General features: G+C 30.6%; 1 protein-coding gene across 1 annotated transcript in view; it reads left to right on the plus strand.

The window, feature by feature from the left end:
* The window catches only part of LOC129231724 (ATP-dependent translocase ABCB1-like), a 74601-nt gene extending 60530 nt beyond the window's left edge, over nucleotides 1-14071 (plus strand). The window contains exons 20-27 of the mRNA XM_054866086.1: nucleotides 200-403; nucleotides 863-963; nucleotides 2444-2584; nucleotides 5518-5674; nucleotides 6795-6989; nucleotides 7089-7292; nucleotides 11107-11253; nucleotides 12780-14071. Of these exons, the coding sequence (XP_054722061.1) occupies nucleotides 200-403; nucleotides 863-963; nucleotides 2444-2584; nucleotides 5518-5674; nucleotides 6795-6989; nucleotides 7089-7292; nucleotides 11107-11253; nucleotides 12780-12974 (1344 nt within the window). The 3' untranslated portion in view covers nucleotides 12975-14071. The remainder of the gene's footprint in view (nucleotides 1-199; nucleotides 404-862; nucleotides 964-2443; nucleotides 2585-5517; nucleotides 5675-6794; nucleotides 6990-7088; nucleotides 7293-11106; nucleotides 11254-12779) is intronic.
* Nucleotides 14072-22365: the final 8294 nt, after the last annotated feature.

The raw sequence follows: 22365 nt of genomic DNA on the forward strand, positions 1-22365 counted from the left end.
TACTCTTATTAATATTTTCTTAAAAGGTGTCTTAGCACACACGCACACACACAAAGCTTTTGAAATGTGGTAAAGTGCTCAGATTAATGAATATCTCAAAGGTAATTTTCTTACCATTGCACTTTTTATTATATTGATTGTAAATATATTTTGTGGCAAATTTTTGTTTCACAGTTTTAAAATCATATTTTATTTTCAGGCAGCAGGAATTCGCATTGGTACTGTTATTTCTGCGGTTGTTACATTACTTGCTAGTCTTGCCATTGCTTTTGTGTTTGGATGGAAATTAGCACTGGGCCTTATTGTTGTTGTGCCCATTCTACTGGTTGCTGGTGGCATACAACTTAAAATTTTGAAGGGAAATCAAAAGCGAGATGCTGAATTGATGTCTGATGCAGGAGATGTAAGTTTTGGTTCCATTTTTCATGAAAATATTTTGTGTTTTTGACTAAGATATAATTTACTTAAATATAAGTTCATATTTCATTGACCTATTTTGATGAATAATTTCAGCAAATTAATTTCTTTATTGCTTAGTATGACTCAGAAAAGAAGATTGTTTCAAACAAAATAAATTTCCCTTTTTTTGTTTTTATGTTTTATTCTCTGGCATTTAAATTGGAAATAAATTCTTTTTTTCTTGATGAGGGTAAGGGAGGGAAAGAATAAGGTAAATTTCATTAATCTTTATGTGTTTTAAACAACAAATTGGCAAGATTGTCATATACAGTTAATTTACTTCATTTTCGTTCATTTTTTTATGCAGTTAAGTTTACATTTATGATATTTAATTTTTATTTAGCTGCGTTTCAAAAAGAAATATGTTTTTCAAGTCATTTATTCATTTTATGTTCTAACATAGGTTGCTTGTGAAGGTCTCGAGAACATCAAAACCGTTCAGGGTCTGACTCTCGAAGCTGCTTTTTATGAAAGATATGTTGGTCATCTTCTTTTGCCTTACATGTAAGTATCAGGATAAGTTAGGGTTTTTTATTATTAATAATAAAATTGATGTACTTGTCATAAACATGGAAGTTTGTATTAGGCGCTTATCGCGGGAAAATAGCCGGAACAAGAATGATGAAATTTAGTGTACAGGTGTAGTTTTTGCTGAAATTGTGCTCCTCATTGCCCAATTCTTAATAAATTATTTAAAGAAAAGTTATTTTTTGTTTTTCTGATTTGTTAGTATCTTTTAATCTCAAGACCCTAAACTAATGGACCCTACCCGTAGTGCAGCAACGGTCCATTTAACTGCTCTTCTGTGGGTATTTTGATTCAGTGTTAGCAGTGCTATCAGACATGTGAATTTTCAGTCTTTTTACTGATTTCAGTATTATTTGAGAGAACAAAATACTGTATGCAGAAAAAAAGAAGGGGCTTTAGAAGTTAAATTCAACATGTTTCAGTAAATTTAATGCATCCAATAAAATAATCTGCTATATAGATGCAAAAGTAAGTGGGAGAGCTTCCAGTTGTTGTAAAATATACTAAGTGTAGTGTTAGTTCGCACAGCCATGCAATTTCAGTATTTTTCATCCTGTTTATGTCACATGTCTGTGCTATAGAAAACCATTTTATATAATAATCACAAAACTTTATATGCATGACCAAAACGTGCAGGGCTTAAACAAACTTAGGATTGCTTAAGAAATGCTGAGAAAAGGGATAAATATTGGGATGCTGAATAAGTTCTTGCTGTTTTGTGGTACAATTAACGCTTTATTTTAACACTTGAGGTCTGTGCCTGAGCATCACTCGGGTTGCCGTTTTTGGTGAAATTAACGAAGCCCGAGTGTCTCTCGGGTTCCAATATTTACTCTCTTAGCTATAAAAGTACGAGTCATATACGTTTTTAGCCTTATTAGAAATTATTTTTAAAAACAATTAACTAAAATTTCAAATGATGTGGAATCATTGTAAAATCAAGAAAGAGAGAAAACTGTGAAACGGTAAAACAATATATTTCAAGAAAAAGAAAGCATAAGACAACACATTTAAAAAATGCCTGCCTCTGTTTGATAATTAAATGCAATTTAAATTGCTGAAGGAAAATTGTAGAGAAGAATTTCTATATCTTTCATAAAGTCAACCCAATTTTGTATCAGTAAACCTCCAGAGGATGTCTCCCAGTGCATGTGCTCCCCCCCCCCCCCTTTCATAGTGATGAAATTGCGTTTCATAGAGGAAATATATTTTTAATTATTGGCGGACATTTTCTGAATTGAAGGTATTTATATTTTTCAAAACTCGTAAATCCACTTTGGGTGTCAACCCCCCCCCAGACAGGTGACATCCGTGTCGAACTGCCCCCCTGTATCGACGCCACTGATTATTCTGTTTGTGTTCTCAATCATTTTCATATTATATATGTATTCATAGTACTGATATTTATTGGTATAAATTCTTACTTTATAATGTTACAAACAACATTTCATTTTAGGGAGAACAAAAAGAATGCTAAAGTATATGCATTTGCGTACGCATTTTCTCAAGCTATCATGTTTTTTACATATGCAGCTGCTTTCCGCCTTGGGGCATACTTGGTTTCATTAGGTGATATGGAGCCAGTAAATGTGTACAGGTATTTTAAATTTTGTATTCTTAATGAGCTATTTAAATTTTTGTACATTTACTTCATGTGCTGTATTTATTATTTTGTTTTCTTTGCGTGTGTTTGTGTTTGAACATTTTTAACTCATTAAAACTGCAGTTTTTTCAAAATATTTTATGTAATCGTTTGCTGTTGAAATATGGCAACTGGTAATGCTTCAAATTTGTTAGGATTTTTCTCTCTGAAAAATCCAGATGATGTGCTTGTCACTGTTTCATATTCCCTTCACTGTGTTAGCATTCCTTATTCATCTTTGTTACCTGAATCACCTCAAAAATAATATTTATCATGCTATTAATATGTGATAGCTATCAAGTATGAAGGAGGGAATTGATTTCGATGTATTAAAAAGAAATCTATTGGGGACAGTCTCTGAGTTCCATCACTTACCCTAACATCAATAAATATAGCCTGTAATTGCATTGATAAGGCTTCAATCTCTAGAAATTTCCGCTGAGATTGCTGTACTACTCACCCCCCCCCCCCCCCAATATGAGCAAAGAAAGTATAAAATTGCGTTTTTAAAACCAAAAGTTTTAAAATTTTTAAAAACACCCAGACCCCCTCTCTTCTATCAGATTTAAAAATAGTTTCAAATTGGAATTTGTTTTCAATTTGCCTCTCCCCCTCTCAAAAAAAAGGAAAAAAAATTCTGGTTGTGCCACTGTACCAGGTGTATCTTGAACACATCCTGCTACCACAATGATTCTTCCCACCAAGTTTTCCAGCTTTGCAACAGGTATTTCATACACGGGTCTTTTTAAAAAGTCCCCACTAGCAAAGATCCAGTGGAGACAAAATTCGTGATCATGGTGGCTATCCAATTAGCCCTCCGCGACTGTGGCTCTAGCGCCCTCTACAAGCATTTATGACCCTGCGTTCCTATGCAACTGCTGATCCTTGTTGTATGACAAATCTGCCATATTATTTTTTCCACCGTTTTTTGAATCGCTCTGTTTACTGTGTAGTGTACAAAGTGACTTATACATCTGTCAACGCTCATAGTAAAAACAGATAGTCAATGGTCCCTGATTAATTTGATAATTCAAATAAAAACAAAAACTAATTTTAAAAAATTATTATTTGCTTTTTTTATTAAATAAAATGCTGTTTATTGATTTTAAAAGTATTTAATTAAAAATGAATATGAGGGTTTTTTTTTTTTATTGGAGAGGCGCAGTCTTCTCTGGATGCCTGTGAGCCAAATTTTATTCCCAGTCCAACCCTGACTAATATTGTTATTTTTTGCTTTTAAAAAAGATAAAGTAAAAGTGCAAACTGCTTTGGAAGAAAAATGTTAATATTTTCTTTTGTTTATGATGGAAAAAATAATAAATCTTCAGGAAAAATTAATATTATTTTTGACACTATTTGATTAAAAACTCCTTTATAAATGGGTTTCTTGCTTTATTTTATTTTTCATTTCAAAGTTATTCTATTCAGAAGTTTTATTCTAGATACAGATTTTTCTTTTTAAAATTTATTTACAAAATTTGTTTTTGCTATTTCTGTCCATTTCCATTTTGAGGAGGGAAAAAAAAGAAACGAAAAAAATCTTGAATTTGAAATATTCTTGTTCAAAAAATTTTTTTTAAGTGTTTAAATTTTTTGGAACACGATATCAGTTTAAATTAATTTTTAAATTAACTTGCTTTCTTTTCACACCAGTCATGTTTTGTTTACAAAATTTGCTTTAGCTCTTTAAGAGGTATATTTGGATAAAGGTATATTGGAGCCTCAAGCAATCAACAAAGAGGTGTGGCTGCTGTTAGAAAACTAATGTTTACCTATGGGAAAATAGGCTTGTTTAGTTTTGGCCGATCTTCTTCTTTTTTGTATTACTATAGCACCAATGTTTTATGTACATTTGTTGATATGGCTTCTAAGATTTAAAAAATAAATAAACTTTCTTAGCCATTATTATATAAGTACAGTCAATTCACGATAACTCGAATCTAGCAGGACCGCAGGAAAACTTCGACTTATCGGAAGTTCGACTTACCGCTAGCTTCAGTTTTCGACATTTTGATATTAAAAACCATTGAATATTTTAATTAGTATGTGCATATAACAGACAAAATTACAGAACTTAAAAGTTTTTAAGCACAATATGCACAGTTAAATATTGAGAGAAAAAAAAAATCAAAAGCATGGTTTTGATTTCGATACTGCTAGAACCACTTGAATAGAGCTGATTCTACTTCACGAAAGGTGCACATCTTCATTCGTTTCAAATTCGGATTCATGTATTTTATTCAGATTCACGTATTCTACCGCTTTAGAAGTTTCTCTTTTTCTTTTAATATCATTGACAGAGTACTTGCTTAGACATCTTTAATAGTAAAGAAAATTCACTCTGTCTCTCAAATTATCAACAAATGATCGAACTAAAGAATGAAGAGGAGCGCATCTTAACTAAGGTCAGCCTTTGAATAAAGGTGCAATCAGTTGACTTGACAGCTTAAAAGTAAATTCGTAGTCCAGCAACATGTCAAAGTGTAAACAGTACAGTACAACAAAAGCAAACAAGCTAACTCATTTCCGCACGTGTAACTCCTTTGCTCAACAGGTACTCTTCGTGCTTTAGAGGTCTATTCTGCAGGAATTGCCAGTGAACGTGAATTAATTTTTCTCTCATTGTCAATTGTGTCTTTCTTTTTCGTTCTTTCAAAGTAAATTTCGCGTCAACTTTGAAAAAACTTCAAATTAAAGGAAGTTAACTTCAAGATATTGAGAATAATTAGCATATAATTTAAGAAAAAGGGGTCAAGACTTGATAAAAACTTCGAGTTATAGTAATATTTGAGTTATCAGACTTCGAGTTATCTCGAATTGACTGTATCTAACTATGCCTTACTTTAGCTTATTAATGTTGGTAATATTCTTCCTTTTTTATTTTTCAGAGTATTTTTTGCTATGGCATTCAGTGCAGTTTCTGTTGGTCAGTGGTCATCTTATTTGCCAGATTACACTAAAGCAAAATTATCTGCTGGACTTGTTTTTCATCTTATAAATACAGTACCAAAAATTGACAGCAGCAGCAAAGGAGGAATTAAACCCGTACGATTTTAATTTAATGCACTATTTTGTTAGCTATTAGAAAGAGCTAGATTCAATACTTAATAGCTATGTGTGTTTATGGTATGTGTATTTAAATGTGTACTACTTATAATTATTTAATTTTCAAAACTTTTAATCTTCATCTCTGAACTTGAACAAAGATGAATTTCTTAACTTCGTGTCACATAATAATGCTCCAAATGTTTATGCTAATTGTCCATTTTTTAAATCCATATTATCACAAAACGTCTTTACTCTGAATTCATGTTAATTTAATACCTTTCCCCTGAAATAATGTATAGTAAATGTGAATTTTTTCATCTTACAGATTTCATAGTTAATTTTTTAAGAGGTCATGTCTCCATTTACCCCACCACGTCCACTCGATAGACCAGCCCAAGTATACTCGGATTTACTACGAGTAATTTTAAACTGGAGCTAATTTCGTTAATACTAAATTTGTTAAAAGTATTGCTTCATATTAATTTTCTCTGCAATATAATTATTTTTATTTTCGCTGCTCTTCTATAATTTTTACAAATATTTATTTTAAGAAGGTTTTTTTCCTCTGCCATACCTTTATTCCTCAAAATTCAGTAATATGAATTATGCAAGAACTGCTTAGCAGTCAATGTAAGTTTTTCTTTATTAGATTAAAGTTTTTTCTTTAGTCCTGAGTATGGTCTCTACCTTATTTAACCTGTTACATTTTCAAAGAAATAATTCATAAGTTTTTAATAATAGTTTTTATACTAATGTACTTTTTTAAACAACAGTTTTTGTGCTAATCTTTTGTGAAATTTCTTCTCTATGTTAGTTTTTAATAACACTTGGTCAACTACTTCATTACATTAGCATAAAGTATTTTATTTGGTATTATCTATGAAAAATATTTAATCCTTTATGTGAATTATATATCAACCTCAACACAATTTTATTTTAAAAGCATTATTTAAAAGAACCAGTAGGAACGGGTAGTTGAATTTTTCCTTATTTGGTAATCTGTCTTACCTATCCACTCAGGCATGTTTTGCTGTCAAATGATTCAGAGCAGTAGAAATTATAAAAACTGTGTTTAATTATAACATTGCTCAAATTTGTATCAATTGTTTACTTCTAGGATGTCTCTGGAACCATAACCTTTAAAGATGTGTTTTTTCGCTATCCAAATCGAAGAAATGTCCTGGTTCTTCAAGGTATTAATCTTACTGTAAAATTTGGGGAAACTGTAGCGTTAGTTGGACCTAGTGGTTGTGGAAAAAGTACAATAATCTCTCTTATTGAGCGTTTTTATGATCCAGAGAGAGGGCAGGTGGTAAGTTGATGATGCTATTTTTTTAATAATATTTTTAGCATTTAAATGATCTTTAAAATGAACTTGATTGTAATCATTCTAATCAACATTCTTTTGCAGTTAATTGATGATTTTGACATAAAAACTTTGAATCTAAAATACATGAGAAGTTTCATATCTGTAGTTAGTCAAGAACCAGTGCTGTTCAACTGCTCAATAAAAGAAAATATTATTTATGGCATTGAAGGGAAAGTAACGCAACTTGACATTGAAAAAGCAGCTCAAGTTGCCAATATTCATGAATTTATTGCACAACTTCCACAGGTGAGAGCTTTTCTTCTTTAAATATGTGTTTATGTTTATCATCAGGTTACATGTTGCTATCATTAAAATATACAACCTAAACTATGCCTAGATATTGCTAAACTCAACATTATTCAATGACTAGAAATATATATGAAGTGTGTGGATTATTCAAGCAGAAGTTACTTGTAAGAAATATGCTAGAAAATTTCCTGTTTTAAATGCAATGATTCCAATATTTTCATGGACATTTTCAGGTCTAGTTATTGCAGTTTCAATATCTTCAATTAAATATTGATAATTTCATATGCTAGGATATTAGTATTGCTAGTTTAACTGTGGAAGAGGACATAAGATTCAGGTGAGAAATTTATAAAAGATGAGACATTTACAATTTAATTGTCAGAGATAATAATTCAAACTTCAAATACCAAGGGAGAAGATATTCTCATGGTTTTGCTACCCATTTCAATACATCATAAAATCATTTACATTTCACCCAGTTCAGATGCTGGTTCTTTGCCAAAATTCAATTTTGTAAAATGTCTGTCCCTTCTTTCATAGTTTAATGCGTTTTGTAATATACGATTTATCTTCTAATCTGTCTAAAAAGTTACATGCTGTCACCTTAATTTATTCAGTGAATTTTGTAATAAATGAATAGGGGTCACAAAATTTTTTCAAATAATATCCACAACTTTGATTTTTATTTATCAATTTCAATATTTTCAATCAGTTTATCTAACATGTTTTTATTGAATCTTCATTTATCAGTGTACAATAGCATATCAATGGTTTCTATATAAGTAATTTATGAAGAAAGAAATTTTTTTTTTGTCCAGTTTGTGTAACAGAGTAGACAAAAGCCTTGAAAAATTCTAATCATAAAGAAAAAACACAATCATAGAACAAGCATAAAATAAATTAGTGATTCTAAAGTATTATTCTGGTTGCAGTTTTAAGATAAAAACTTTTTTTGAATTATTATTACAAATTGTAACTGAGTAGACATTCAACAATTTAAATTAACTATGAGAGAAACGAATAAGACTTGTCTTGTTTGTTAGCCATAGAATTCAAAGTGACTAACTAGGCACAGAAGTTATACTACTTAAACCTCTTTAAAATATTACCAGGATTATTGTAATTGTTTATTTTATTTTCAAAATAGAAAATTTAAGGACATATAAGGTCTGTTAGAAAAGTATCTGACTTGTTTTGTGAAAATCTGATGCACATGAATCAAGCAAGCTTGCATGAGCTGACCTTGAAGCTTCGCTTTTGTGTGAATTTTTCCACAGGTCCATTGCATCAATTGCTGGCAAACTGTTTGACTGAGGTAATGTGTAGTGCTCTCGTCATTTTTTTTACTATTATTTCAAGAAAAATAACTGAATGACCAGAACAGTGCTACTAGATCTAATTTTGCCTGAAACTGAACAATAGTCAATAGGAAACCTTTTGGAAGATGAAGATGGCTTTTGGTGATGATTTGGCTCAGACATCTTTGAACTTTGAGAAAAACTCCTCTGGTTCAGCAAACTCGATATTTTATATTGTTGCATTTCATCGTGATTTCATATCATATTTTAACTGCTAATGATTTGTTGCTGAGACACCTAATATTCTCTTTCTTTATCGAAAACTAAATATTTTTAACTCTTCATAAATTACATATGTAAAAACATTAATACTTGATTAAGTAGAATTAAACGAAAACTCAGTAAAAAATATGATTTATTGGTGGTAATTGAAGAAATTAATTAAAGGAATTCAAAAGTGTTGGCATGATTTGTAATTTTTTTTGTGAGCATGACCCACTCTTGTTTTACTTATTTCAATCATGGTATCGTAAATGCTTACCAATACTAACCATTATATTAGCATTTGTGCAATAAATTTATCTTACTAAGCTGATATAGTAGCTGTGAAATGTTAAGAAAGAAATGAAATTTCCCAACCCTATATAGCGAGGGTGGAGAACCATTTTTGCTCATTTTGCCACAATTTGGGTGGCATCATCCGACTGAAATGAATAAAAGTAAAGGCGTCTCTTGTGAAGTGGATAAGCTTTCATTGGCTATGATAAGCAATAATTTCTTTCCCATAATATTTGGTGTGTGTACATATGTCTGTTTGCATAAAGTGTTAAATAAATTAGTTGTTTCTTTAACGGATAGAAAATTTTTCAACTGGGCCCCTGAACAGTTATGAGAATTCACCTAAAGACGGTGAAAGATCAGTGATTTGTAAATAATGTTATGGTGTTTTTTTATGAGTATATTCATAATGAATTTATTTAATATTTACCACACACAAAATAGAACAACAGTACCAGCAGTTATTTTGTAGCAGCTGCTGAAAACTAAGGATCTAGGGGGACTACCTGTAAATGCTAAACTGAACTAAAATAGTGAAGGAACTGAATTTTTAACAGTGACGGCGACTCGGGGGGGGGGGGGGGGGGCGTCTGCCCCCGCACTTTATTCATCATCAAAGATCACCTAAACGTTAAGATTTTTATTTCAAAACGTTCTCTGTGAGATCACCGGAACTGTAACGTCAGCTAATATACTTTAAAATTTCAATTTTACTACTTCAATTTTGAACATTTTCCGCTGGAGATCTCCAAACGCTCTCCCTCCTACTTTTAATTTGAAAGACGACCTAAATTTTTGTTACTACGACTCCGGTTTCAGAAAGAAAAAAAATTAGGAAGAAAATTCTCCTCACCCTTAGAACAGTAAAGATAGCGTAAAACTACATTTTTAAGACTCCAGAAGAAAAAAAAATCTGGAGATCTTTCTCTGGAACCCCAAAGGAAGTTCAAGACTGAGTTCTGAGGATTTCTTCAGTTCAAAAAAAAAAAAAATACTGAGAGAACCTCTAAACCGTTTCGTTCCTCCTTAAGTCAATAAAAGAGAAATCTGAAATGATGTTTTGAAAGACATTTGAAAAACATTTTAATCTTTGCAAAATTTCTGGAAGAGAACCCCAAACCCCTTGATCTGATGGCTTTAACTTGCGTATTTAAGACGAGTCAAAAAAAAAAATCCGGGAAGAGCCTTCCTTACCCTTACATTACCAAAAACAGTCCAGACTTCTTCAGGTTTTTAAAAAATATTCGTATTTTTTTTATTATACTTTATTTCCAAAAAAATTATGGGGGACAACCTTCGAAACTCCTCTCCATTTCCCAAACGTTTACAAAACTATACTAAAACAGCATTTTTAAAACTACAGTTCCAAAACTCTTATGCAGGAATAAAACAGAAGCCCCCCCCCCCCCTTAGTCTCTCAAAATATCATAAAATAGTCTTTAACTTCCAAAAAAATTTTGCCCCTGCACTTATGAGCCCCAGTCGCCGCCTCTGATTTTTAACAACTTGAAACTATCTTCTTAAAATTACTTATGATTTTTTTTTTTAATCACTGATTGTACTCTACACATATCTTTATTTATTTATTTATTTTTAGATTAATGTTATACTTATATTGTTACTTTAGGTCAGTTATTGTCAATCTGATTGTTACTGCCTGCTCACTATTAAAGATTGATTTTTATTTGAATTGCTCTACCTTTTTGTTCTGGAATAATGCTCTTTGATACTTAAAAAATGTTAAATTTAAATCTCACATTAAATTTGACATTATAATATATTTACTGCCGTAATGTAATTTTTAAGATATGAATTAAAATTAAGCGTGAGTTTGCAGTGTTCATTGAAAGTTTTAAGAATCATCATGGTTCAATTAGTTGTTGTCAAGCTTTTAATTAGTTTCTCAAAATGCTTTTTTTTTAGTTCTTTTTATATGTGCTTTTACTTCTTTGAAGGGTTATAATACAGTTGTAGGAGAGAGAGGGACTCAACTTTCAGGCGGTCAGAAGCAACGAATAGCTATTGCAAGAGCTTTAGTGAGGAAACCAAAAATTCTTTTGTTGGATGAAGCAACCTCTGCCCTTGATACTGAAAGTGAAAAAGTAAGTACATTCCCAAAACTCCTTTAAAAAATAACACTTAATGACTCAAAAAATGAATAAGTATTCATGAATCAATATTTTAAATTTTAAGTGTGTGTTTGAAGTTTAAATTATTTATTGTCAACTATGATTTTTTTCTGTATATCAGTACATGTCTTTGTATTGCTAAATCATGTTCAAAAGCTTTAAATTAGTAAACATATGCCATTTGCATGGCATGGTATATTATTTGAAATTGTTCTTTTTTTTTAAAAAAGCTTTTTGAAAATGTATTATGTGTACTTAATATTATTATTTTCAGCTTTAGTTTGTCTTTGCATCTAATAATATTCTACCTGTGAGATTGTTAATCGTTTTGCAACACAAATCTAATTAAACAACACTAAATTTTAAATACTTCAGTTAAAAAAAGCTCTGTTAGAGTTTCCATTTCAATTTGCTTGCTTTTTTATTTCTCCCATAGAAAGTGTCTACATTGCTGTTAAAATATACCTTTTTTTTGGAATCTCTCCAATAAATTTCTTTATTTTTTACACAACTTTTTCGTTTCATGTTATTATTTTGCTCTTTGAAAAACTAAATGCTTTGAACTAATTACTTATGTATAAGTATAACTAAGCAAAATTACACTTTTGCTTACTGTAACTACTGCCAATGTGCAATGAACTACTCTGTTTTCGGAAAGAACAACTAGAACTAAACCCTAGCATATGCTGTTATATGTTCCCATACTTACTTTCTTTTCTATTGATTAACTTTGATTAAAACTTTACTATGCTTATGGTCATTTTCTTTTCTTACCCTTGCTCAAAACCAGTTTTTTAGAGGGAGACTGTCTCTTTTCAATTCATGTCTTTATGAAGAAATTATTTCTATTTTCTTTAATTTGGTCTTGAAGTAGTAACAGTACAAAAAATACCTTATTATTCTTATTGATTTTTCCCTCTGTTTTATTTTTTGATTCTTAGTCTCTTATTAATAGGTATTTGCCTATAATTTTGTTTCTTACTAATAGGAATAATTCCACGTGATTAAGTGGTTCTGTATATTAGAAGTTTTATCTTTAAGGTTGAAATCTTATTTAAAATGTTCTTCAGTAGAGCAATGTATTTTTTTCTCAAAAATATGCATGAACGACTACATTTCAAGAATTAGTATTCTCAATTTAAGTTTGTTGATGAATGGAACATTTTCTCTGATTAAAATTTTCCTCTTTAAAGTTAAATTTAGTTTTCTTCTTATGCTAAACATATATAATAACAGCATCAGTCAATTATTACAGTAATCATGCAATGATAGGTGTATTGATGTTAAACATAATATTACAATGTTATGTATTATCTATATGACGTCTTATTATTAATATAATGTCATTTATTTGAAAAGTATATATGTTCTCATAGTTATCAGGTGTTTGAATTATAGTTTGAGTAGTAATAGCTAGTGCATTCCCTCTTCTTGAGTTATCTTGAAGCAGTTTTGTCATTCATATTTTTCAGTATTCTAATATTGTATTTCATTTGTAGCTGGTACAAGATGCATTAGATCAAGCAAGAAAAGGTAGAACATGCATTATTATAGCTCATCGGTTGTCTACTATACAAAATGCTGATTGCATAGCAGTTGTAGATCATGGAAAAATTGTTGAAAAAGGAACCCACGAGGAATTGATGAATCTTAAAGGAACATACTACAACTTGGTCAAAAAGCAGTGCATGTGACTTTAAAAGAATTTTCTCTTCTGTTGATAAGCTAAATGCAGTATAACTATAGGTTTATACTGTGAACCATTCTCAGAAAAACATTAAAATTATTTCTTATTAAAGTACTCAATTAGTTAATTTTTTAAATTCTGAAATTGTGAGGAAAACAACCACATCTATAATGATCTTTTACTTTATTGCCGTACAATTGTAGCTTCAATATTTTTGTGCTTAAATTATTAAGAAATATAAATAACATTTTCTAAAAATACATTTGAGGCAGTGAGAAACAAAGGGATGTAAGTGATAAAATTAAAAATTTGGAGATAACCAGTACAAAAAGTAGGTGAATCTTTCCTCTGTTTCGGAGCAAGAGATAGTGCTAGTAGTCCTAGTAGGTGCTGCTGTATAGCACAATTTAGAAAAAATTCAATGATAGCCTACCTAGGACTGCAACTTTAAACATGTTTTACTCAACACTTGAAAATGTCCACTTGCATCTCCACTGCATCATTTGTTACCATTTTATGTCTGAAAATTAAGATGGAAGTGCATTTTTTTGGTATTATTGATTTGAATGCTCAGGTTTTTCATATGAAATCTACATGTAATATTGATGTGCAGTCACTTTTGAAAGAGTTTTGTCGCAGCTCTTCTTTGTTTTTTACTCTGATGTTCTTACAAATGTGATCTATATTTATTTACATTTTTATATGAAACTCACCTCATCTTGACATTGTATTATAGCATTTTATATGTGATGTATTGTTTATGATATTTGTTATGCTATGACATTTACTTTGGCTTAATTTAATGTATTACTACACATTTTATAGAATGAAAAAATATCTTTTTACTGAATATTATTTCAATCAAAATTTTGAAAGCATTGTTTAAGTAAGCTTTTGAATGCAATCACTTTTATAATGTTAAGAATTTTTACCATCAATTGTTTGACTTATAAATTTTATTTTAATAAATAATGTTTCTGCAAAACATATTATTTACTAAAGCTAAGCAATAAAGATTCTCTGCAGTTCAGATTATTCCTTTAATTTATAAATGTAAACTAGGTTCAAGAACCTTTCTTGTTAAGTTCAGAGAACCATTTTTAACGCAATATTAAACCAACACAATATTTTACAGCATTGAAAATAATTTGTAACAGAGAACAAGTAGTATAATAATATTTGAGCTTTGAAATCTATTTATTTGTTTACTTTTAAATTTAGAGGTAAGTACATGCTCTAGTTTTATGATAATTCTCAATATTACTATTCTACGTATATGTGTAATCTTATGCTTAATAATTACATCTTATACTACAATATACAGTTGATTCCGGTTAATAGGACCACATTGAGAAGGGACCATTTTGGTTCTAAGAACCAGCTGGTCCAATTAAGCAAACAGGATCTGCATAGCTTGACTGAACATGCTGTACACAAAACATATAAATTCCCTTATGATTATTGTGAGCTCCATATGTATAGTAAACATACAAAAAAGAAAAATTGCTGTTTACAAAATTTTTCTATTGAAAAATAAATTAAAATAAAGGGAGTAACCTTTTTACACTCATTCCAGACCAATACGGTTTTAGTTATTCCTTCCAGTCAATAATGATTCAATTCAACAACCAGAAGTAACTAAAAATGTGAATGTGAAAACATAAGTACTAAAAAATACTAATCGGTCATTAAAAATTTCCAATGAAATGCAAATGACGTATTTTATAACTAAATTGAAGTATTTTAAAATTTCACTGAAATTTTGATTTCTGCTGGAGCAGTTCCGCCATGAAATGGAAGTTACGTTAACCACAGGATTGCCACACACCTGGAAAATATGGAAAACCTGGAATTGTCAGGAAAATAAAAATCACCTAAAATGATCAGGGAAATGTCAGGCAAAATCAAATTATTGAAATTTCTGGAAATGTCAGTGAATTCCTTCCCAAATTTTCCATCTGATGGGCGAAACTACTTTACCCCTTGTGCAAAAATGCGGAAGTGCAGTGCCGCATTCTGTACATGCATATTTTCCTAATAATTGAGCAGAAGAAAATCAAGCTCATTTTTAAATACTAAATGTAATAAGGCTGCAATAAAGTCTCAAAATTTTAGCTTTTTCATGTTCACTTATAATTTTGGAAACATTTCAACATTGGATGTGGCTTTGTCGAAAATTGATTTAAATGTGTTTAAGATTTCAGTCAACTTTTCCATTACTTCAATGGTTGGAAGTTATTTTAGTAAAATCTGGATTAGAATGGCTTTTTTTTAAATTAATTTTTGCGAACTTTAACTCTTACGAGTTAATAACTAATTTCATATAATTTCATACTTATTTCTGAAAATACTAAATTGTAAAAAAATAGCATTTAATTTTTTTAGTTCTTTGTTTGTTTTTAAATCTAAGGATCTGTAAAAAATCTTTTGAAATAATAAAAATAGTTCTATATGAGTAGTGTAATAATTTGCTTTTTTCTATAGTATAAAGAATTTAAATTTTAAATTTAATCACTATTAAAAAATATTTAGCACATGTTTTTATTTTTGAGAAACTGAATGAACTGTGATTTCTATGGATCCTTAGTTGCAGACATGTTAGGATTTTTTCCCTTTATCACAATTTTGATAACTGTTTCACACATTTATGTTTCAGTTGAGAGTAGTGGTGTTACACTGATGTTGCAGTTTTGGAAACTTCAAGGTTTTTTTTAAAACATCCATGTTTTAATTTTGAGCATCTATTTTTTTTAGCATCAATGTTTTTTTTTTTTTTTTTTGATGTTGTGCTACTAGTTGAGATTGTAGTATCAAAAATGGAATATTGGTCAAAAATTTGCAAGAAAAGGCAAGCATTAAGAACTGACAGAAAGCAGCAAGGGGGAAGTGAACTTGATTTGATTGAGATTTATATCAATATGCTCAGTTGTGCGATAATGGTTCCCAGCACATATTATCTTGCCATAGAAAAGGTTGCAAAGTAAAAAAAAAAAAAGTAAAAATGTGCTCAGAACAAGTTTTGAGTAAAATAAAATGTTTGCATTGAAAGGGAAACAAACTTTTGGACAACACAATGCGGAGATTAAGGGGGGGGGGGGGGAAGTATCAATTGGAAATTGCTGTTATTTCAAAGCATTTGTAATCAATGTAATTAAATTTTAAATTTGTCTTAAGTCAAATATTGATAACAATTATTGATAATTTTTAAAGCATTATTTGGTCAATAAATTAATTTTATTTACAATAAAAATTATATTGTATTGATTTTAAATAACATATGTCAAAGTTCATTAACCTAGAATTTTTCCTAAAATCAACTGGGAATGTTAGGGAATTTCATTCTTGAACTTTTGTGGAAACCCTGTAACCATTTTTTCCTGTAAATATTGCTGGGTTTAATTGAAAGTTACAAGGAACTTTTATTAATTTTTATTGCACTAACTATTAAGTTTGTGGACCCACTTGAAACTCGCTTCAAGTGGGCGATTTTTGATTTTTTTTCCAATTTGTTATCTTGTTCCTTTGTCCGATTAAACATATTTTTGGTCCCAATAAGCGAATAATATTAGACTTATGTAATGGGAATTGTTTTGATTCTTAAAGATTTGGTCCAAATAAGTGGCAATTTCCATCAACAGTTGGTGAATTAAGAGGGTATTCTAGTCGGCTTATTTTTAAGGTGATTTTACAGTCGTAATAGAAAAAAAAAAAACAGCAGCTAATTTCACTATCCATTTTTATCAGTTTTTATTAAACTTTAAAAGTATAAAAATGCATGATAGTTGAAAAAAAAATCAAAATTGTAGTTGGAGGAGGCTGGCAAAGTGGGGACTCTAAAAAAAGAGGAGTCTCCTGGTTGACGTGATTTCAATCCTCCAGGTGATCTGAAACATAAAGCCAAGAAAAATTCTTTTTAAACAAGGATGTAGAATTTCCTGGACGTAGCCGATTTGAAAATATTTTTTTTTCACAAAATGGCGTCTTTTTGAAAAAAAAAGATCATTTTTGGCTCCTTTTTTAAACTTTGGTATTTTTTTAAAAGCAATAAAAATCAAAAATTTCTTAAACCCCCTACATGGGGACAATTTTGATAGTACTAAGAAAGTCTGTACCAAATTTCAAGTAAATTGGTGTATAAGAACTTAAGATATCTTATCAACCGTATCGAAAAAACTAGTTTCGAGAAAAACGCTTTTCAAGTTTGCAGTCTCATTTCAGCAAAAGAGTTTATTTCAACAAAATTAAGTGTAACCCAAAAAATAATTTGAATTTCTATAAATCCTCTTAGAAACTTATTCTGAAAGGTCTAAACTCAGAGAATATGAAGGAAAAAAAAATTCGATTTTTTTGAACTTTTAGACTAGAATACCCCCTTAAGGGGATTCCACTGTACTCTCAAACTCAATATAACGCCACCACGCAATCTGTTCTGACAGTGGCTTTATATAAGAATTGTTAGGGCGTCCCAATAAAGTGAATGTTAAAATTTTCATTGTATAACCTTTTATTTTTTTCCTTATATGTATAAAACAATTTTAAAAAAATCATGTAATTTGCATAACCGCAACTTGTGGCAACTTACGTCTGAAAATATGAATGGGCACTTGTGTACTTGGCCAAGTAAAAGTTTTTTTTTTTTTTTCGGAATTTTGAAATTTTAAGTTGATGAAAACTTGCCCCTATATCCCTATTTGTACCACAAAAACATTTACCGGATTAAATAAATATTATGTATCCAGCAGGAGGTATAAAATTTATGATTTTCTTCAAAAAATTTATTTTTTTCTACTTATTTTTTAAAAATACAAATAAATTAAAAGAAAATATCAAGTTCAAAATAGCAAATGAATATTAAAAAATAATGTGTTAAGAAGGAAAATTTTAACTTAACCAGGGTTGTAGTTGTCCTAATTTTCCTCAAATTGTTATTTTTTTTAAAATTTATCCTAATATTTTAAATTTTCTCCTAAAAATTTTTAATATTATTTGCCATATTTTTAAAAAACAATTCAAACTTTTTCTAATTCTCTTGTTCACTTATTGCTTAAATCTCACAATTCCATTTGAAGTACATACACACTTGTGTGCAGAGGCAAGCTCAGAGCTCAAGTATTGGGGGTACCACTATACGAGGGAGCTTGGGGATTTAGATACCACCAGAAAAGGGGTACAGGGTAGCGAGGAGACAAAATTAGGTGAGTGTAGGACATTGGTGGCATCTGAATTTTTTCAAAGGGGGATTTTCGAAATGGAGTCAGTGAATCAAAACTAAAACTGAGAATTATAAATATGAACCTAATCGGAAGCATAATGTTCACTCTGGAATGAGGGTTCATGGTTTTCTCCCCCGAGGATTTTTTGAAATTTTAGTCTTTAAAAATGCATTTTAGATTATCTTTGGTAATGTTAAGGGAAAAAGGTTCAGCGACGCTTCCCCCATCCATTTTTCAAAATTGAAACTTTTAAAAACGCAACCCTCTTTGGGAAATTTTTCGAAGTCAGGTTTTTAAAGCTCAATTTTTGGAAGATTTTTGGTAATGTTAGTGGATGAGAAAGTTCTTGAGTCGCCTCGGTATTTTCCATAATTGAAATTAAATAAATGCAATTTAGATGATCTTCAATGATATTATCAGGGAGTTTGGGTATGCTCCTCCGGAATTTTTTTTGAAATTGAAGCTCTAAATTATAAATGTTAGATGATCTTTGATGATATTAAGTTGAGGGCGGTACGGGGATTGCCGGAAAATTTTACAGATTGAGGTCCTGAAAACGAAATTTTAGACAATCATTAATGGTGAATAGGGTGATGTGTTTCTCTGGAATTCAGTGGGAATCTTAGAAGCTTTTTCAGAATTGATGTCCTAAATATCGTCCCCTCAGAGCAACAGTAAGATATCTAATCCCAGAAATAACACTAAGATATGTTACTGTTGCTCTAAGGCAACGATATAGTATAAAAGCCATTTCTGATGCCAATAGTGGAACGGATGGGGTTTGGGAACTCTCCCCCAACATTCTTTTAAAATCAAAGTTTCAAAGACGCTTGAGTGTTTTTTCATTATAAATAATGAAATTTTCATTTTCCGTCTGATATTCTTATTTGTTTGAAATACAAATTTGTGCGGTTTCAGTAAAAATACTTTTAACATTTTAGACTGTTGTGATACCTTTTAGTAATACACGAGTGGCTCTTCCCCAGAGTGCAACAGGAAGTGGAACCGTAATTTGTCAAGATTATTTCGAAAAAGTATTATGAGGATTACTTAAATGTTTTTTTTCGAAGAAAATTTGTTACAATAGAGCTTGAAGAAAAAAAATAAACACTCACTAACCCCCCCCCCCCCCTAAAGGGAAGAATTTTGCATGCATGGCTTATCTCCTGGGTCTACTTAATAGTTGTACATTGTAGTGACGTAACTGGAAGTGATGAGGGACGACTTTCCGCCCCGAATAATCTCTCACTTTCGAAAATGGGAGGAGGGAGGGCATTTTTAACTCTCAGTGTTGAAAGAAATGTTTTGAAACATTATTTAAATAAAATACAATGTATATTACACATTAAAAGGGGAGCAAACTCCTCCCAGAAATATTACGAGCCAGTTTTATAAGAACCGGGCAGAAATGGGGTGTTCGGATATGCACCATTTTTGATTTTGCTCAAATTTTTATGGTGGATTCGTTTAAAGATTTTAGAAAGCACATATTTTTTCTTTTCTTCCAAAAAATTTTTTGATGACCTGTAAAACTTTGTAAAGTGGAGCCCAACGTTGAAGTTTTTACAAATCAGCATTTTTTAAAATGTTGTTATTTCTGTGTATTAAGCATCAGCCAAAAAATTTCTTGTGTTGACAATATGATATTTAGTACCTAAATTGAAATATATCGTAAATTTTGTGGCTGACCTTCAGTGCAGCCTTTCAGGGGTCGCCAAACTTTGTCGGAAAAAAATGAAAAAGTGCCATGTTTGAGGCCCTCTGGTTCCCTGCATTCAGGGTCAACCATGGTTTTTGTAACGTAATTTGTGTAAGAACATATATAAATTATTCAATACCCTCATTAGCTGCCCTCTGCGCTGCTAGTCACAGAACTATGGGCAAATTCATTTCAAGAACACAATACGAATTTCAGAACAGTAGAATGAACTATTCAGTTTTCAATTCAGTCAACATATTCAGGTTTAAACTTTCCTCCAGGACTTTCAGATACTATTTAAAAAACTAGTAGGGTCAAAAACTTACTATAAAAGAGTTATAAACTTGCAAATAGACTGATTATGCTTACTTTCATTCTTTATAATGTGATAACTAGAAGCAAATTGAAAGAAAAACATCAAAATATGATGCAAAATGTACTTTTTAGGGGCCTGTATCTCAGTGCTCTGTGGGTTATTATAGAACATGATGCCTATATTTCAAACTAGAGTGTATGTCTTTGTACAAATAAGACTACTATGGACAATGGTTCTGCAGGCTCATAAAATGCACTTCAAGGTGAGGAAATTGCATAAGAGTTAACAACACATTCAGTTTGTTGTACTCAAGCTACAATGCTTTGTCTTGCATTTTTTTATTGTTCCACTTGTCAGTTAGGCAACTATACCCTTGTTTTATAATGTCATTTTATTGCTTTTATCATAAGTAATAAAATATGACTTAGTAATTGTGTTTGCTATCATGGTAATTTAGTTCAGAGAAAATAATTTTTGTCACTATAATGTATAGTACAACCAGAAAAAAGCTATCTTACTTAAAATAACTTAAAAAATACCTGAAAAAAACCTTCAAAAAAGTGTTACAAATAACTTTCATTTTTACCGCAACAATAACCTTTTTTTTTTTTTTCACTTTGCTTCCAGTTATTATATTATAAAGTATGCGAGTAAGCATAATCAGTCTATTTGCAAGCCTGTAACTCTTTTATGGTAAGTTTTTGATCATACTAGTTTTTTAAATAGTATCTGGAAGTCCCTGGAGGAAAGTTTAAACCCGGATATGTTGATTTAATTGAAAACCAAATAGTTCATTTTACTGTTTTGAAATACGTATTGTGTTCTTGAAAAGAATTTGCCCATAGTTCTGTCATTTGATTGTGAAGATACACCATACTCTAGTTTGAAATGCAGGCAGTAAGTTCTATACTGACCCTCAGTGCATTGAGATACAGGCCCCTAAAAAGAACTTTTTATCATATTTTAATGACAAAACTGCTATTTTTTGCAGCAGTGAGCATTATTCATGCATTTAATGAGCCTATTTAATAATTTATATATATATCATCACACCAATTGCTCGCAAAAACTATGGTTGAACCTCAGTGCATGGAACTAGGAAGCCTCAAACAGGACACATTTTCACTTTCTTCGGCACAGTTTAGCCACCCCTGCCAGAGTCCACTGAAGGTCAGTTATAAAATTTGATATATTTCATTTGAGGCACTAAATATCATGTTGTAATCACAAAGATACTTACGCAGAGATAATTGAATATTAAAAAATGTCGATGTGAGAAAAACCCTAAGTTGGGACCAACTTTCGGAATTTTTGTGAGTGACTAGAGATGAAAACAGTCGGGGAAAAAAAACGGAAAATTTCCGAAAAAAACGGAAAAAAACCTTTTTTTCCGAAGGAATAAATTTCCACTTTGGAAAAATTGAGAAACAAAAAAAAAAGAGCTTTTTCAACCTTTCAGGGTTTTAATTGAAATTTTCAGCAAAAAGTGACTAGAAATTTCTTACGCTTAAATTCTGAAGCAAATTCCTCCCTCCTCCCGTTTTATGTTAAAATACTGTGTAACGTTAATGCAAGTTGTTGTGTGACAATATAATTTGCATATAGATCAAAAAATGTTTAATAATACTTTTTACAAAAAAACTTAAACCAATAACCTTAGTGAGGAATTTATTTTCCTTCTTCATAAAACAAACAAGCATAACTTTAATCACAAAACTATATTTCTGCTGACTGCGAACCAAATGTACAGGGTGCGGCAAAAAAACCCGGGCAAGCAATTTTCCAAGAAACTTTATTAAAAATAAATAAACTAACAGAACACAAAAAATAATATGAGAAGACCTTTAGCAATCATTAAATTTAATTGGTTTCAAACTAGCAGCCTCTTGCAGTAATACAGAGATGCAACTGCTTATTGAAATTTTCATTCAAGGGCAGCAAGTCCTTTTATCAATACTATTCCTTATAAAGCAATTGGTTTAGAGAGTTCAATTTTATGTGCAGTTTAGGGTAGACCTTTGACTCTAAAATAGGCCAAGCAGTGTAATAAATGGGATTGAGGTCGAGCGAGTAGAGCGTCCACTCAAAAGATGATATCTTGTCAAAAACAATGCGCTTTGCACCACTCTTGTCTTTTTAGCCATATGAATCGGTTTGGAGTTAAAGGAAA

Source organism: Uloborus diversus, chromosome 10, assembly GCF_026930045.1.
Source record: "Uloborus diversus isolate 005 chromosome 10, Udiv.v.3.1, whole genome shotgun sequence".
Lineage (NCBI taxonomy): Eukaryota > Metazoa > Arthropoda > Arachnida > Araneae > Uloboridae > Uloborus > Uloborus diversus.